We start from the raw sequence: 18,056 nt of genomic DNA on the forward strand, positions 1-18,056 counted from the left end.
TTTTTTCTGCTTTTTCCTCGGTACTATCTGATGGAATATGGAATTGAAAGTTTACTGCAACATTCTCGGAAAATACAAAAAAAGAAGAAAAAACAAAATTACTTTACTAAACAAATACCTAACTTTCTTCCTATTCAGATTCACAGGAAAATGATAAAAGGGTAAAATAGGCAAAGTTTGATAAAAAAATATCTCAATTTTATTTCATTTCTTCTGTTACAGACTGGACGCTGAAAAGTTTCAACTCATCAATGTAAGTAGCAACACTCCCAGTAGCATAGGACTCACAACCGAGGGTACTGGGGTTCGAATCCCGACTTAGGAAGATTATCAAAAGTTTCGCTGGTCTGTTCCTTGTTTGTTAGTTCTCAGCACAATGTTGTTTAACATACTATTGCTGCTCTCATCTTTATTTTGCGCTAAATCCTCTTTATTTATGTATGTACATACTAGTGGTTGACCCGTCCTTTGTACGGGACCACCACCACACACACACATACCACACCCATCACACATCCCACCACACACACCACACCCATCCCACTACATACCACACACAGCCACACTCACACCCACACCCATCCACACCACACACACCCATCACACACCAACCACCCACCACACCTACCCACCACACACCACACACACACCACACACACACACATACACACACACCACACACACACACATACACATACACCACCCACCCACCACACACACACCACACACCCATCACACACACTGTCGCGATACGCGCTCCCTGACATGTCCCACAGAGCAGCATAATAGGCATAACTTTGAACCGCCGCCATTTTGAATCAAAATTTCAAGTAGCCTATGTCACCCGGAGTACTTTTCTTAACAACCACAAAAATTTTCATCAAAATCGGTCGAGCCGTTTTCTCGTGAAAAGATTATTCCTTTCTATTTTCCTCATTAAATATGTATTTTATCTCTCTCTATTTACTTCGTTATATAATTTCAGAACACAGTATTACCTGAGGCAGTACATTTCTGGGAACAGGCCCTCATGGTACGCAAGACAGAGAAGGTGATCTCTATTTTCCTCGTTAAATATGTATTTTATCTCTCTCGTTATATAATTTCAGAACACAGTATTACCTGAGGCAGTACATTTCTGGGAACAGGCCCTCATGGTACGCAAGACAGAGAAGGTGATACGACTCAACAGGTAAGTCTGTCTCTCTCTCCCTCCCTCCCTCCCTTTCTGTCTGTCTCTTTCTCTCCTCCTCCTCCTCTCTCTTTCTTATCTATCTCATTCTCTGATTTTTCTCTCTCCCTCCCTCTCTCTCACCTCATTCCATTCAATGTTTCTCTCTCTCTCTATCTATATATTTATACCTAACATCATTTAATATGTATGTTCAAGTTTAAGTTTTCAGAATCGGCTTGAGAAAAGTTTTTAATTTGTGTATGAAATGAAATATTAATATTAAAATAACTAATTAGTAGATTATTTTTTTTAAAGAGGTTTCTTTCTCTCCTCCTCTCTCTTTCTCTCCTCCTCCTCTCTCTTTCTTAATATCTATCTCATTCTCTGATTTTTCTCTCTCCCTTCCTCTCTCTCACCTCATTCCATTCAATGTTTCTCTCTCTCTATCTATCTATTTATACCTACCTAACTTCATGTAATATGTATGTTCAAGTTTAAGTTTTCAGTATCGGCTTGGGAAAAGTTTTCAAGTTGTGTATGAAATGAAATATTAATATTTAAATAACTAATTAGTAGATTATTCATTTTTTTTTTAAAGAGGTTTGACAGAGGGACCTGTAACTGCTATGGTCTTATCGTCCCGAAATCGAAGAGAAAAGGAAGACAGGATAGGAGAAAGCCAGCCGTTCCGAGATTTTGTTGGTGTTGTTGTTGGTGTTTTTTGTTGGTGTTTTTTGTTGGTGTTTTTGTTGGTGTTGTTGTTGGTGTTGTTGTTGGTGTTGTTGTTGTTGGTGTTGTTGTTGGTGTTGTTGTTGGTGTTGTTGTTGGTGTTTTTTGTTGGTGTTTTTTGTTGGTGTTGTTGTTGGTGTTGTTGTTGGTGTTGTTGTTGGTGTTGTTGGTGTTGGTGTTGGTGTTGGTGGTGTTGTTGTTGGTGGTGTTGTTGTTGTTGTTGTTGTTGTTGTTGTTGTTGTTGTTGGTGTTGGTGTTGTTGTTGTTGTTGTTGTTGTTGTTGTTGTTGGTGGTGTTGTTGTTGGTGGTGTTGTTGTTGTTGTTGTTGTTGTTGTTGTTGTTGTTGTTGTTGTTGTAAGAGCTCATTATAAACGAGTGCTTCCCAATCAGGGGACCGCGGTTTATCGCAAGAGTTTTGCTTTTTTTATGTCTTTAGCGGATGCCTCAAAATTATGAGAAAATTTTTATTTTCAAATTTTCGTGTTGATAATTTATTTCTTTTGATATCAATAGGGGAAAATTAAAACTTTTTTTTTGTTTTACAAGTTGATGTTACTCATGAAAACAAACTGTCTATTTATGCATTATGTAGACTTAGGACAGGCATCACTCACTATGTACGTATCTATCTACTAAGAGATATGAATATTTCATTTGCATTTTGTTCAACAACGAAATGAAATTTTCCCTAATCCCCCTTTAGTTTGCATGATGTTTAGTGGTGTACTTTTGTTCGAAATGAAATTTCCATGGTCAGGTGACAGATGTTTAGTGGTGTACTTTTGTTGGAAATTTCATTTCCATGGTCAGGTGACAAATAGCTACCTACCTACTTAGGTTTACGCGCTTGATTACCTTAATCAGTAACCTGAACATTACTGTCACAGGTACCAAACCCATCATGCTTAACATTACCTACTAACTAGGTAATAGGTAACCAGTAAACTCGTCACTTAGGTAGGAACATATAAAACCTAGAAATCCGTGTTATGCCTCATCTCATCCTAGGTCTATGCGTGAGATATTGATGAGTGAAAGAAAAATAACTCGGTTGTAACTTGGGTGCCATCAGTTTTCACTTTTCCTCTTCTCTACGGAAGTATCTTTCAGGTTATACACGCATCAATTCATCAGAAATTCAAAATCTCATAGTGAAGATGTAATGGATGAATTGGGCCTTAAACCTTAAATCCTATAAATGATTGATCAATGACAGAGGTTTGTGGGAGGGAAAGGAACAAATACATACACAAAATTGTCGCGTTAAAACATGTAATACACTTCCTTCGTTCATTGTTGGGAGTAACTTTGTGTAATTTTTTTCAGATACGAGGTACCTAATGAGCTCATATAATAGAACTCGCTCGGAAAAAATGCTCCCAAGGTTCTCCCGCATCAGCCCCGGTTTCCCCAATTTCCGTCACATGTTGAAAGAGTTTACTAAATTTCATCAAATTTCGACCAATCCTTCGTGAGTTATGTTGAAATAAACTGACAAACAAATAGAATTACAGACAAAAACTACTTACATAAATGCTAAATCGTCGAGGTAAATCTTACTTGGTTCATTCACCTAACCAGCTGGTTCCTTAGGTTAAAGTTGAAAATGAACGCTATTTAAGCCTTTGTCTACAGTAGACCGAGAACCTCTCTGACTCATCTCTTACTCCATGTTATCTCATTTGATAACAATGTATACTCATGTCCATTATCAATGCTATCATGATTAATATCTCCATTGTAATATTGTTAGAGAACCCAGGTGCTTCCTCATAACAACAATGTATGGAGCAATCAAGTTCCATGGGGGGGGGGCAAACAAGGAAATACTGGTGGTTTAGTGTACTGTGGAACTCATTCAGAAAGAGAGAGCCGCTAATGGGCGCCCAACGGTCAGATCAGACCCAAATCTCAATGAACAATTTTCTGTTATGTGTTGAACATGTCCGTCAAATTTCAACAAAATCGTACAAACGGTCAGAGAGTTATGGTGAACAAACAGTTAACTGAATGCAAAATCATCGCATTAACTTTTAGAACTTATTCAAAGATCAAGCGATGCGCTATGCTGTTTGGAATAAGTACGGCACATGAGAAGATGTATATGGCCAAGTAGGTAATTGATTATGATTAAAATGAAAGTGAGGTCCGTGCCATAGCATGTCTATAACACATAACATGTTGTCACAGTGGCGTTAATTATTGCAAATCAATTAAACACAATTACCTCGCGCGATTTACCTGTCTCGAGATTTTGTTTTCTATGGGGAAAAGTTGATGGCTAGATAATAGATACTTAATCGGTGGTTAAGAGATGACTGTATAGGTATGTATGGTATCTGCTACTTTATTCTGAACTGTTTTCTCTTGACATTGTTCAGAGAAGATTCCCACATAGGATACTTTCTTTGTATGTGGTAAGCTGATGGCTTGTACAGTGAACTATCCTAGGTCCTGGTCTACCATCTCATGTTGAAGTGATTACTCATCTGTGAGAATGTCCGGAGACTGTTCGGGCTTGACTCCGATCATGTTGAAGTGATTATTCATCTGTGAGAATGTCCGGAGACTGTTCGGGCTTGACTCCGATTTTAAGAAATTTGGCAAACATTAATTTTAAGAATAAAAAAAAATAGGTCTTCACTATTACGCATACAACTTTATTGATGGAAAAGAGTCAACATGATTCGATTCAGCATCTTATGATACCATCCTCAGGACTAAATTGGGAAATTGCAGTGAAAATGCAAATATTCTTCGTATTAATTCGTACTTGACATGATGGTATCCCGTTTTCAAAGTTTATTTGGGGAACATGATCATCATCGCCATTTCTACCTTTTGCTCACAGAAATGTGGATCGACCACAGTATGGACACGGCTTAATATCATATCGTAATGTTGTTATGTTTCAGATTTTACATCCCGTCCACATTGAACCTGCTCACATTATGAAACGACGTAGTGTGGACCAACCTTTGCGAATTCTACTCTACTACGACCGTAGCTTAATATGGTTTTATCCTTCATAGCCTCCGTGGGTCCGTGGCTGAGAGGGTATCACACAAGGCTGTCAAAATAGGCATTTGAGTCATGTCGTGATAATAACAAAAGTGGAGAAAAGGCTCTGCTTCACCACAAATACATAGATTCATGATTTGATTTCTATTCTTGTTGTCAGGTATGTCGTACATGTAACAGTTCAGGCATGGACTGTGGTATCGTGTCCCCCTACCCAGGGCCGGGTATAGAGGGGGCAGACTTTATATTCTACGTGTCTGCCATGGAGACAGAGAGATGTCATAAGGGTCTGACTGTAGCATATGCAGCACATTGTCAACAGGAAGCAGCACTGGACAGGTAAGTCCCTACTATCCCTAGACAGAGAGATGTCATAAGGGTCTGACTGTAGCATATGCAGCACATTGTCAACAGGAAGCAGCACTGGACAGGTAAGTCCCTACTTAGGTCCCTACTGACCCCAGACGGACAGAATAAGTTCCAGCTGAATTTATTAGTATAGGATTCTAAATTGTCTAGAACAATTATAAAATTCAGACCTCAAATAAAAATCAATCAAAAAATAATAAATCTCATTTTCATTTCTATTCCAGGCCTATAGCAGGTCACGCCAACCTATGTCCAGAGAGCATCAGCACCAAACCTCAGGAGTTAGAGATTCTGCTCTCTACTGTTAAGCATGAAATCTTACATGCTCTAGGTTTCTCTGTGTCTCTGTTTGCGTTCTATAGAGATGCCCAAGGCAATCCCCTCACACCTCGGGAAGACAATGGCAAACCTTTGCTCAATGCTTCTCTGTGTCTCTGTTTGCGTTCTATAGAGATGCCCAAGGCAATCCCCTCACACCTCGGGAAGACAATGGAAAACCTTTGCTCAATGAAAAGTAAGTTATCTGTTTGTTATTACTTATAGTTAGGCGATATCAGGATAACGTTGGACTGTATTTTATTGAATTAACAAAATGAGTCTGGCTGTCAGGGATCGGCAGGAGTCAAATAGTCTGGCTGAGGGACTATAAACAGAGAGTAGATCAGCATCTAGCTAGGGGACTATAAACAGGGAGAAGACTAGCCCAAATTTCCTCACGCTATATCAATAGCGAAGGAAAGTAAGTTATCTGTTGGTTTGAGGCAATTGCCTGCCTACGTGCCTACCTTTAATTAAAGATCTTCCAAAATACTATTGAGCTTAATGTGTTGATTGTTGTTATTTCATGGAATGAGGTCTAGATTTGTAAAAGCTTAACCCATCCTTTGGGGCAGTTGCCCCTACACTTAAGCCTTAGTGGGCCTTTTGTGTATAGAAATGAGGTCCAAGTTTCAATCCGACAATTTTTTTCCTCTTGTTTGTTTTCCACTATAACTCTCGGGCCGTTTGTCGAACCATGAATTGATGAATTTTGGTAAAAAATATTCAACATCAAGGGAATTTTCTCAATTATGGGCTTGATCGAGCCTTTTTGTGGGCGATTTCACGCAATGTTGTTACTGTGATTTTAAGTTATCCTTGACAAGGGCATGATATTTACGCCTCTTTTTATATTTACGCCTATTTGGACTTTTTCAGCATAAATAGGGCCTTATTTTGAATGTCCATTACCTATTACTGACCTTTACTTTCCTTTCTCCCACAGACTACAAGCTCGACAGTGGAGTGACCAAGTCATCCGTACAATACTCCGACCTAACTGGACTATACATGGAGGTGTGGTGAATAAAACAGTACAAGTCATGGTTACGCCTAAAGTAGTACAGGAAGTGAGGAGACATTTCAACTGTTCCACGCTGGAAGGGGCTGAACTAGAAGATCAAGGTAAGTAGTAAGTAGACATTCAATGGGTTAACCTAAACATCAGTCCTGCCACAAGGTAAGGAGACATTCAATGGGTTAACCTAAACATCAGTTACAAGCTCGACAATGGAGTGACCAAGTTATCCGAACAATACTCCGACCTAACTGGACTATACATGGAGGTGTGGTGAATAAAACAGTACAAGTCATGGTTACGCCTAAAGTAGTACAGGAAGTGAGGAGACATTTCAACTGTTCCACGCTGGAAGGGGCTGAACTAGAAGATCAAGGTAAGGAGACATTCAATGGGTTAAAAAGGTAAGTAGTAAGAAGACATTCAATGGGTTAACCTATAAACTAAATCTCAGGCTCTGGTTATCTATCTACTGGGTTACGCTATTCTAGGCTATCAAAAGAAGAAGAAGAAAAATATGGGTTCGAGCATAGCCTAACCCTGTTCATAACCACAACTCCTGCAACCAAGTTACCTGGGAAGTGCGCCTGCCTTGTAACCGCTAGGTCGTGGGTTCGAATCCCGTCTAGAGCGGATTTTTCAAGATATTTTGTCTCGAAACCTATATTTTTCATTCACCCAGGAAAACGACCCTCCCTATGGAGCATTGTTATAATTTTTAATAATGTAAAAACTGGTGTATCTAACCGTAAATATGATTTATTTTAAATTCTAGATTTTTTTTTGTTCTCTATTGAGTATATTTTATTAAATAAATAAACAACAATATGTCCGGTAATTTCAGGTGAGGAGGGCACAGCGCTGACTCACTGGGAGAAGCGCGTGTTTGAGAATGAAGCTATGACCGGGACTCACACTCAGAACCCCGTGTATTCCCGTCTCACTCTGGCCCTCATGGAAGATACAGGCTGGTATTCAGCTAACTATAGTATGGCACAACCCTTAGCATGGGGTAGAAACCTCGGGTGTGAGTTTGTCACCAGGAGCTGTAAACATTGGATGGACTCCAAGCGAGCCAGGTATGAAAACATAAGTGGAGATACTGTTAGATTTAATCATGTCACAAAAGATCTAACCAGGTCGCAGTGACCAAGGGCGTTAATTAAAGCCGATGGCCCTACTTATACCAATACCATGAGATTTAATCAAGAAACTGATGATCAAAATGATTCGTTCCAGAGGAGGCGCGCGAAGCCCACCTCTGTGGCCGAGTGGTTAGGAGTACTGACTATCAACCCCGAGATGCTGGGTTCGAATCCCCGCCAGGGCGGAAATTTTCTAACCCAACTTTACCGTTTTGGGGTCAGCCTAGTTAGCTTGGAAGGAAGCACGTCTGCCTAGGTCGTGGGTTCGATTCCCGCTCGAGGCGGATTTTATCCTGAAGGGATTTGGTTCGTTCTCGGAACGGCTGGCTTTCTCCTCTCCTGTCTTCCTTCTCTCTTCGCTTTAAGACCTTGGCAGTTACAGTTCCCTCTATCAAAACTATAAAAAAGCAAAAAAAAACTTGGACTTGATTGTGCCTGGCCACAGCCAATCATTTGAAGCATAGGTATTCAAATATTCAGATTTTGTTTTTGTTAATAATTTCAGGAATGTTACTATACATCCATTCTGTGATAAAGTCAAGCGAGATCCATTGGAAACTGAATGTACAGATGATAGGAGTTCTGTAGCTCTGTGTAACTTCAGATACTGTTAGATTTAATCATGTCACAAAAGATCTAGTCAGGTCGCAGTGACAAAGGGCGTTAATTAAAGCCGATGGCCCAACTTATACCAATACCAAGAGATTTAATCAAGAAACTGATGATCAAAATGATTCGTTCCAGAGGAGGCGCGTGAAGCCCACCTCTGTGGCCGAGTGGTTAGGAGTACTGACTATCAACCCCGAGATCCTGAAGGGATTTGGTTCGTTCTCGGAACGGCTGGCTTTCGTCTCTCCTGGCTTCCTTCTCTCTTCGCTTTTTAAGACCTTGTCAGTTACAGCTCCCTCTATAAAAAAGCAAACAAACTTGGACTTGATTGTGCCTGGCCACAGTCAATCATTTGAAGCATATTCAAATTTTGTTTTTGTTAATAATTTCAGGAATGTTACTATACATCCATTCTGTGATAAAGTAAAGCGAGATCCATTGGAAACTGAATGTACTGATGATAGGAGTTCTGTAGCTCTGTGTAACTTGGTGGAATATGCTCAACCTTTACCTCCGTTCTATCAGGTATGTACACTATCCGCATACCAACCACGCACCATGTTGCTCAACTTCAGTGAACAACTGGTGTACGAGTATTCAAAGTGCTATCGCCGATGGCTAGCTGGTTGATACATCCTGTCAGATCAATATCTTACCAATGGAACATTTTGAAAGCCAGCCTGGTTAGCTTAGAACTTGGAGGGTAGCGTGTCTACCCTGTAAGCGCTAACTCACGGATTCGATTCCCGCCCGGGGCGAACTTTATCCTCAACAGAGATATAAGGTTCGTTCTCGGAACGGCTACCTTTCTCGTGTCCTGTCCTCCCTCTCTTTTCGATTTCGGAATGACAACACCTCCGTTGTCACAGTTCTCTCTATCAAAGGTACCCAGGTTGAATTATTTATTTTAGTTTCTAATTCGATCATTTGTTGTTTTGTTTCCAGAATTTCGACCGTTGCTCAACTTCAGTGAACAACTGGTGTACGAGTATTCAACGTGCTATCGCCGATGGCTAGCTGGTTGATACATCCTGTCAGATCAATTTCTTACCAATGGAACATTTTGAAAGCCAGCCTGGTTAGCTCAGAACTTGGAGGGTAGCGTGTCTACCCTGTAAGCGCTAAGTCACGGAATCGATTCCCGCCCGGGGCGAACTTTATCCTCAAAAGAGATATAAGGTTCGTTCTCGGAACGGCTACCTTTCTCCTATCCTGTCCTCCCTCTCTTTTCGATTTCGGAATGATAAGACCTCTGTTGTCACAGTTCTCTCTATCAAAGGTAACCAGGTCGAATTATTTATTTTAGTTTCTAATTCGATCATTTGTTGTTTTGTTTCCAGAATTTTGACTCCATTCCTCACGTCGTCCGAGGTAGAGAGGCTTACTATGGTGGCTCTGTTAGTCTGGCGGATTTCTGTCCCTATATTCAAGAGTACTCCCTCTCTTTTCGATTTCGTAACGATAAGACCTGTGTAGTTACAGTTCTCTCTATCAAAGGTACCCAGGTCGAATTATTTAGTTTTCTAACTGTAACACTTGCTGTTTTGGTTTCAGAATTTCGACTCCATTCCTCACGTCGTCCGAGGTAGAGAGGCTTACTATGGTGGCTCTGTTAGTCTGGCGGATTTCTGTCCCTATATACAAGAGTTCACATGGAGAGCTAAGAACATTGTAGTCAGGGGATCACATTGTACCTTCCCTGAGAATAATCCTCGTAAGTAAAAGTGACAAAAAAAAACTCAAAACTCTATTTCGTGTTAATATAGGCCGGGGCGTCGCTTTAAACTCTTGACGTTCGCGCGTCTCCCGGCACACTTGATCAGAAGTCACCAGCCTGCTTAGCTTGGAGCGTATCACGTCTGCCTTGTAAACGCCAGGTCGCGGGTTGGATTCCCGCCTGGGGCGGATTTTATCCTAAACGCCCGGCACACTTGATCAGAAGTCACCAGCTCACCAGCCTACTTAGCTTGGAGCGTATCACGTCTGCCTTGTAAACGCCAGGTCGCGGGTTGGATTCCCGCCTGGGGCGGATTTTATCCTAAACGGATAAGTTTGTTCTCGTTTTCGGGACGATGGGTCCTTAGCGGTTACAGTTCCCTCTATGAGAACTCTACAAAAAGGAAAAGAATAGTAAAAGTTAGCCAACATAAATACATAATGGAGGAGTTGCAATTGGGAAAATAATTATTATTAAAAGGTCGATTCCTACGTAAAAAGTTGTGAAAAATACAAATATGAGGTCAAAGCTCCGAAAAAGTAACTTTAAAAGGTCGAAAATTCAATTTTTAATTGCCGTTCTAATGAAAAAGTTTAAAGAGTTGTGACGTCAGATGTTACGTCAAAATGCGCAGAAACGCTTGCGCACAAACAAACGAAGCGGGAGTCATGAATCGCCTACGGGAGCGTATGCCGTGACGTCAAACTTCACGATTTATCGGTATTTGTTAAATCGATTTATCTCGGTATCTAGAAGTCGCAGAAGAAAAAGAAAAATTCCGTTGGTCCTCATTTTTCCTGCTCTATGACTTTGAAACATCACCCAGTAAGCGCGACTGATATAATACATCTCTCTTGTTCCCCACAGATCCAGACAAGAACTTTGCACTAGAAGTGTATGGTAACAATTCCAAGTGTTTTGATCATACGAATCAGATGTGGGAGGAGAGATCTTGTCGTCAAGTGAGGCAATGGCAACTCTGGACAGGTAAGTCCCAATTGTCCCTGGACTGTAAGTCCCAGAGCTGAACCTGTTCGTACAGCATGAATAGTATTATTTACACCTTTTTCGGAGAGGTAGACCGAAGAAAAGATGGAAAGAGTGTGAGAATCAAAACCTGGGTGAGAAAAAATTATCAGCACATAAGGTACACAAAGGGCTGCCTGGAAAAGACTAATAAGAAACGCCGACCCTATTTAATAGGAAAAGACTAGGAGGAAGAAGAAGAATCATCAATAGGTAATAAAGATTTATTTTCATTTCTTTTCCAGGCCTATAGCAGGTCACGCCAACCTATGTCCAGAAAGCATCAGCACCAAACCTCAGGAGTTAGAGATTTTGCTCTCTACTGTTAAGCATGAAATCTTACATGCTCTAGGCTTCTCTGTGTCTCTGTTTGCTTTCTATAGAGATGCCCAAGGCAATCCCCTCACACCTCGGGAAGACAATGGCAAACCTTTGCTCAATGAAAAGTAAGTTATCTGTTTTTTATAATGTATCTGCTACAAATTGAAACAAAAAGGGATGAGAAGTTCTTCCTGACTGAATTGAAAGAGGGAAAAGATTGATTTGATTCCAGGAAGTAATAATGAAATAGGAATTTGATTTGAGAATGAGAAAAAAATCAGCGTTTTATTCAACGTTTTATTTTTATTATTTTTTTTATGCACAAATGGTTTATTAATAAAGTCTACTTATATATTCCAGAAAAAAAAGCGTTTTATTCTAGAAGTTTTTCCCCATCAAAGAATCCAAGATGGCTCTTGGCTTGGATGTTAAAAACGATGAAATCTAGGCATTGTTGAAGTACCTACCTTATATATTAAGTTTTAAGAAAGAAGAAGAATAAGAAAAAAAAAATGTTACTTTTTCTGTGTTATTTCAGGAAATGTGAAAACAATCAAGTGTTCTACAGGAAAGGAGATCCTCATTCTTACTGCAAGAATTCCTGTGAAGCCAAGACCATGTGTGGGGAAGTAGAAGTTCCAGAGGAACATCTAGAAGTAAGTTATCGGTAGTCTAGAGCCTAGGATCCTAGTAAGTGAGAAAATTTTGTCCCTGTCCGATTGACTACTCAAATACCAGCGCACCAAGTTTTTTGTCCACGTATTTTTTAAAGATCGTTTTTACCAAGGTCTTATCACACTTATGGTTTTATCCTTCATAGTCTCCGTGGCTGAGAGGGTATCACACAAGGCTGTCAAAGTAGGCATTTGAGTCATGTTGTGATAATAACAAAAGTGAAGAAAAGGCTCTGCTTCACCACAAATACATAGATTCATGATTTGATTTCTATTCTTGTTGTCAGGTATGTCGTACATGTAACAGTTCAGCGCTAGGTCGCGAGTTGGTTTCCCGCCTGGGGCGGATTTTATCCTAAACGGATAAGTTTGTTCTCGTTTTCGGGACGATGGGTCCTTAGCAGTTATGAGAACTCTACAAAAAGGAAAAGAATAATAAAAGTTAGCCAACATAAATACATAATGGAGGAGTTGCAATTGGGAAAATAATTATTATTAAAAGGTCGATTCCTACGTAAAAAGTTGCGAAAAATACAAATATGAGGTCAAAGCTCCGAAAAAGTAACTTTAAAAGGTCAAAAATTCAATTTTTAACTGCCGTTCTAATGAAAAAGTTTAAAGAGTTGTGACGTTAGATTTCACGTCAAAATGCGCAGAAACGCTTGCTTGCGCACAAACAAACGAAGCGGGAGTCATGAATTATGACGTCATCGCCTATCGCCTACGGGAGCGTATGCCGTGACGTCAAAGTTCACGATTTATCGGTATTTGTTAAATCGATTTATCTCGGTCTCTAGAAGTCGTAGAAGAAAAAGAAAAATTCCGTTGGTCCTCATTTTTCCTGCTCTATGACTTTGAAACATGACCCAAGTAAGCGCAACTGCTCCATTAATGCATCTCTCTTGTTCCCCTCAGATCCAGACAAGAACTTTGCTCTGGAAGTGTATGGTAACAATTCCAAGTGTTTTGATCATACGAATCAAATGTGGGAGGAGAGATCTTGTCGTCAAGTGAGGCAATGGCAACACTGGGGTAGTGGATGTTATGAGTACAAGTGTCAGAGTGGACGACTACATATTATTGTAAGTATCGACAAAATTGTAATCTAAAATATCTTTATCTTCGCCTTTTCCCGTGTTTAAACGCGGTCGGCGTTTTTCGTCAGCCTCTCAATCAGCCTTGGGCTGAGGGCTGACAAATTTGGTTTTGGCTACAAAAAAATTACGAGTGGATGCCTTCGGTCAACCTTTACTATTTCTTTAGTAAGGCAAATTTCATGCTGATATCTTCCCACTTAAAGTCCTCAGACTACTGTAATCTATGATAAAATCTGAATAAGTCATTATTTGCGGTGAATTTACAAGCTTTGTGTTTGCCAACTCCTAACTCAACTCTCTCTCTCTATTAATTATCACAGGTGGCTAATCACACATATACCTGTTACTCTCCTCTACAAGAGATCTCCATCAGGATTCATTCTAATGGCTGGCTTCACAAGGGTGCTATAGTGTGCCCACCTTGTGAACAACTCTGCCAGGTAAGAGGATATTTCATTTCATCTTTATTTTATATTATTTTATTACCTTTTTACTTTCCTTATCCTATAGGAAGGAAAGTAATGTAATCGGGTCAAAATTTCGATGGTCAGTTTTTAGTGCCAAAACACTATAGTGACATAAACCATTTTTAAAAAATTGTTTTCGGGTTGACGATTTGATATGCAATTGTTTTATTTCAAGTACAATATACAGTGTGTCTCAGCCAGTGAGTTCCTGAGTAGAATATTGCGCGAGGAACTCTGATTCAACAGGGTGTATGTTTCCCACGATGATAAGTGAATGTAGAGGTTTCCCCATGTCAGTTTCCGTCATGTCAGAGAGAGAAGTGGCAACAATGTGTTGAGTTTCGGAACCTACACGTGCAATACCTACAGCCAGATCAGCAGTACTTAGACCTGAAGCATAGGGGAGAGTTAGCAAGGGCAATTTCAGGCTGGTCTACTCCCTGTTTATTGTCCCCCAGGTAGAGTAAGCTAGTCTAATCTCTGATTATTGTCCCCCAGCCAGACTACTGTAATCTAAAATACAACCTGAAGAAGTCATTATTTACGGTGAAGCTTAGAACCTCCTTACAAGTTTTTGGTTTTTGCAACTCTAACATAACCCTCTCTTCTCTATTGAATATTTCCAGGTGGCTAATCACACATATACCTGTTACTCTCCTCTACAAGAGATCTCCATCAGGATTCATTCTAATGGCTGGCTTCACAAGGGTGGTGTAGTAACCATGACCGGGTGCTGTCTAATCAGAGCGTCAATTCGCAACATGACACCCTGGTAGCCTGGTACTCCGAATCACCTTACCCTATATGCCCAACATACCATCCGATATGTATGCCCAACATACCATCCGATATGTTAGCACTGGATTCTTAATGTTCATAAACTTCATTTTATATTATTTTATTACCTTTTTTGGTACTTGTTCAGAAGTCACGTCAATGGAAAATCGCTACAAAAAGGAGCTGCCACAAATGAGCAGTGACCAGTGTTACTATAGGGTTAGGTTAAACGCAAAAAAAGGAGGATTACCTTTTACTAATAAAGTCGGATCAAAATTAAATTTTCTACCCCAACCTAGTTCGTTTGGAGGGTAGCGTGTCTGCGTTGTAAGCGATAGGTCGTGGGTTCGATTCCCGCACGGGTGGATTTTATCCTGAACGGGGATAAGGTTCGGTCTCGGAACGGCAGGATTTCTCCTATCCTGTCTTCCTTCTCTCTTTGCTTTCGGGACGATAAGACCTTAGCAGTTACAGCTCCCTCTATTCAACTTTTTTTTTTTTTTAAGACGTTTTCTCTAATCCTCCGTACATTTCTCTCTTCCTTCAGGACTATTTCAAAGCCAATGGCGAGTATTGCAAGCAGCCTCTCAGCAAGATCCCAAGCTCTGAATCTTATCATAGGGATACATTACGTTGTGCTGGTACCTCACTAGGCGCTGGTATACTGTGGCTCTCTATACTGATCTCATTATTAGCACTCTCATGTGATAGAGTGTAAGGCGTTATCCCATATACCTAATACATAGGTAGGTATACACTGTGATAGAGTGTAAGGCGTCATCCCATATACCTAAAGCATTAGGTATACACTGTGATAGAGTGATTTGAGGGTAATAGTATCCTATACGTATGATTTGATTCCCGGAGTAAGGCCCTTTGTAAAATGGTCATCATTTAAACTCCACATTCCTTTCTCCCACAGATTACAAGCTCGACAATGGAGTGACCAAGTTATCCGAACAATACTCCGACCTAACTGGACTATACATGGAGGTGTGGTGAATAAAACAGTACAAGTCATGGTTACGCCTAAAGTAGTACAGGAAGTGAGGAGACATTTCAACTGTTCCACGCTGGAAGGGGCTGAACTAGAAGATCAAGGTAAGGAGACATTCAATGGGTTAAAAAGGTAAGTAGTAAGAAGACATTCAATGGGTTAACCTATAAACTAAATCTCAGGCTCTGGTTATCTATCTACTGGGTTACGCTATTCTAGGCTATCAAAAGAAGAAGAAAAAATATGGGTTCGAGGATAGCCTAACCCTGTTCATAACCACAACTCCTGCAACCAAGTTACCTGGGAAGTGCGCCTGCCTTGTAACCGCTAGGTCGTGGGTTCGAATCCCGTCTAGAGCGGATTTTTCAAGATATTTTGTCTCGAAATCTATATTTTTCATTCACCCAGGAAAACGACCCTCCCTATGGAGCATTGTTATAATTTTTAATAATGTAAAAACTGGTGTATCTAACCGTAAATATGATTTATTTTAAATTCTAGATTTTTTTTTTGTTCTCTATTGAGTATATTTTATTAAATAAATAAACAATAATATGTCTTGTAATTTCAGGTGAGGAGGGCACAGCTCTGACTCACTGGGAGAAGCGCGTGTTTGAGAATGAAGCTATGACCGGGACTCACACTCAGAACCCCGTGTATTCCCGTCTCACTCTGGCCCTCACAACTTTTTCCTAATAAGGTTTGGTTTCGAAACGGCTGGCTTTCTCCTCTCCTATTCTCCTTCTCTCTTCCATTTCAGGAAAATAAGACCTTTGTTGTTTAGTCCTTCTTTTAAATCACTTGGGGAAAAAACTTGTAATTTCAGGAATAATTAAATAAAAAACAAATAATGCGTAAATGTCCGGTAATTTCAGGTGAGGAGGGCACAGCGCTGACACACTGGGAGAAGCGCGTGTTTGAGAATGAAGCTATGACCGGGACTCACACTCAGAACCCCGTGTATTCCCGTCTCACTCTGGCCCTCAGTTCTCTATTGAGTATATTTTATTAAATAAATAAACAACAATATGTCCGGTAATTTCAGGTGAGGAGGGCACAGCTCTGACACACTGGGAGAAGCGTGTATTTGAGAATGAAGCTATGACCGGGACTCACACTCAGAACCCCGTGTATTCCCGTCTCACTCTGGCCCTCATGGAAGATACAGGCTGGTATTCAGCTAACTATAGTATGGCACAACCCTTAGCATGGGGTAGAAACCTCGGGTGTGAGTTTGTCACCAGGAGCTGTAAACATTGGATGGACTCCAAGCGAGCCAGGTATGAAAGCACAAGTGAATATACTGTTAGATTTAATCATGTCAAAAAAGATCTAACCAGGTCGCAGTGACCAAGGGCGTTAATTAAAGCCGATGGCCCAACTTATATCAATACCAAGAGATTTAATCAAGAAACTGATGATCAAAATAACTCGTTCCAGAGGAGGCGCGCGAAGCCCACCTCTGTGGCCGAGTGGTTAGGAGTACTGACTATCAACCCGGAGATGCTGGGTTCGAATCTTGGGCAGGGCAGAAATTTTGCGACCAAACTTTTCCGTTTTGGGGCCAGCCTAGTTAGTTTGGAAGGAAGCACGTCTGCCTAGGTCGGGCGGGTTCGATTCCCGCCCGAGGCGGATTTTATCCTGAAGAGACTTGGTTCGTTCTCGGAACGGCTGGCTTTCTCCTCTCCTGTCTTCCTTCTCTCTTCGCTTTAAGACCTTGGCAGTTACAGTTCCCTCTATCAAAACTATAAAAAAAGCAAACAAACTTGGACTCGATTGTGCCTGGCCACAGTCAGTCATTTGAAGCATATTCAAATATTCAGATTTTGTTCAAATATTCAAATTTTGTTTTTGTTAATAATTTCAGGAATGTGACTATACATCCATTCTGTGATAAAGTCAAGCGAGATCCATTGGAAACTGAATGTACAGATGATAGGAGTTCTGTAGCTCTGTGTAACTTGGTGGAATATGCTCAACCTTTACCTCCGTTCTATCAGGTATGTACACTATCCGGATAATTTTGTACAATGAATTTGATTTGCTTTAAATTTAAAGGCTTCATGTATCAAGTTATACTTTGTGTTGTGGATGTTGGTATATTTGCATGTGTTTGTGTTGATTATTTCTACTTGATAGAATGGTGGCTAGTAGATTTGTCTACAGTGAAATCGATTGATTTTTTTTTTTTTTTACAACGTTGCTCAACTTCCGTGATCCATTGAAAAGTTGTGCGTTCAACGTGCTATCGCCGCTCGTTGACTGCTTCATACAGCCTGTCAAATCAGTTTCTTACCACTGGAACATTTTGAAAGCCAGAATGGTAGCTTAGAGTGTAGTAGAGGAGGAGAACTATCGATAGTCGGCGCCATCGATAGTTTTTTTTTATTACATATTTTCCTTGTTTCTAAAGGTCTTATTCCTCACTATAAACTAAATCTCAACCTCTGGTTATCTATCTACTGGGTTACGCTATTCTAGGCTATCAAAAGAAGAAGAAGAAAAATATGGGTTCGAGCATAGCCTAACCCTGTTCATAACCACAACTCCTGCAACCAAGTTACCTGGGAAGTGCGCCTGCCTTGTAACCGCTAGGT

The 18,056-nt window shown here is 40.4% G+C and overlaps 1 protein-coding gene across 1 annotated transcript; it reads left to right on the forward strand.

Moving 5' to 3' along the window:
* Positions 1–235: 235 nt before the first annotated feature.
* Positions 236–15,183, forward strand: LOC103517231 (leishmanolysin-like peptidase). Its single transcript, XM_026829400.1, has 12 exons — positions 236–253; positions 1,110–1,193; positions 5,085–5,263; positions 5,518–5,666; positions 5,756–5,807; positions 6,558–6,736; positions 7,474–7,708; positions 8,776–8,908; positions 9,938–10,097; positions 13,037–13,203; positions 13,539–13,658; positions 15,010–15,183. Exons 2-12 carry the CDS (start codon positions 1,155–1,157, stop codon positions 15,178–15,180), a joined length of 1,584 nt encoding a protein of 527 aa, XP_026685201.1. The 5' UTR covers positions 236–253; positions 1,110–1,154; the 3' UTR covers positions 15,181–15,183.
* The last annotated feature ends 2,873 nt before the right edge of the window (positions 15,184–18,056 follow it).

Source organism: Diaphorina citri, unplaced genomic scaffold (assembly GCF_000475195.1).
Source record: "Diaphorina citri unplaced genomic scaffold, Diaci psyllid genome assembly version 1.1 scaffold1785, whole genome shotgun sequence".
NCBI lineage: Eukaryota > Metazoa > Arthropoda > Insecta > Hemiptera > Psyllidae > Diaphorina > Diaphorina citri.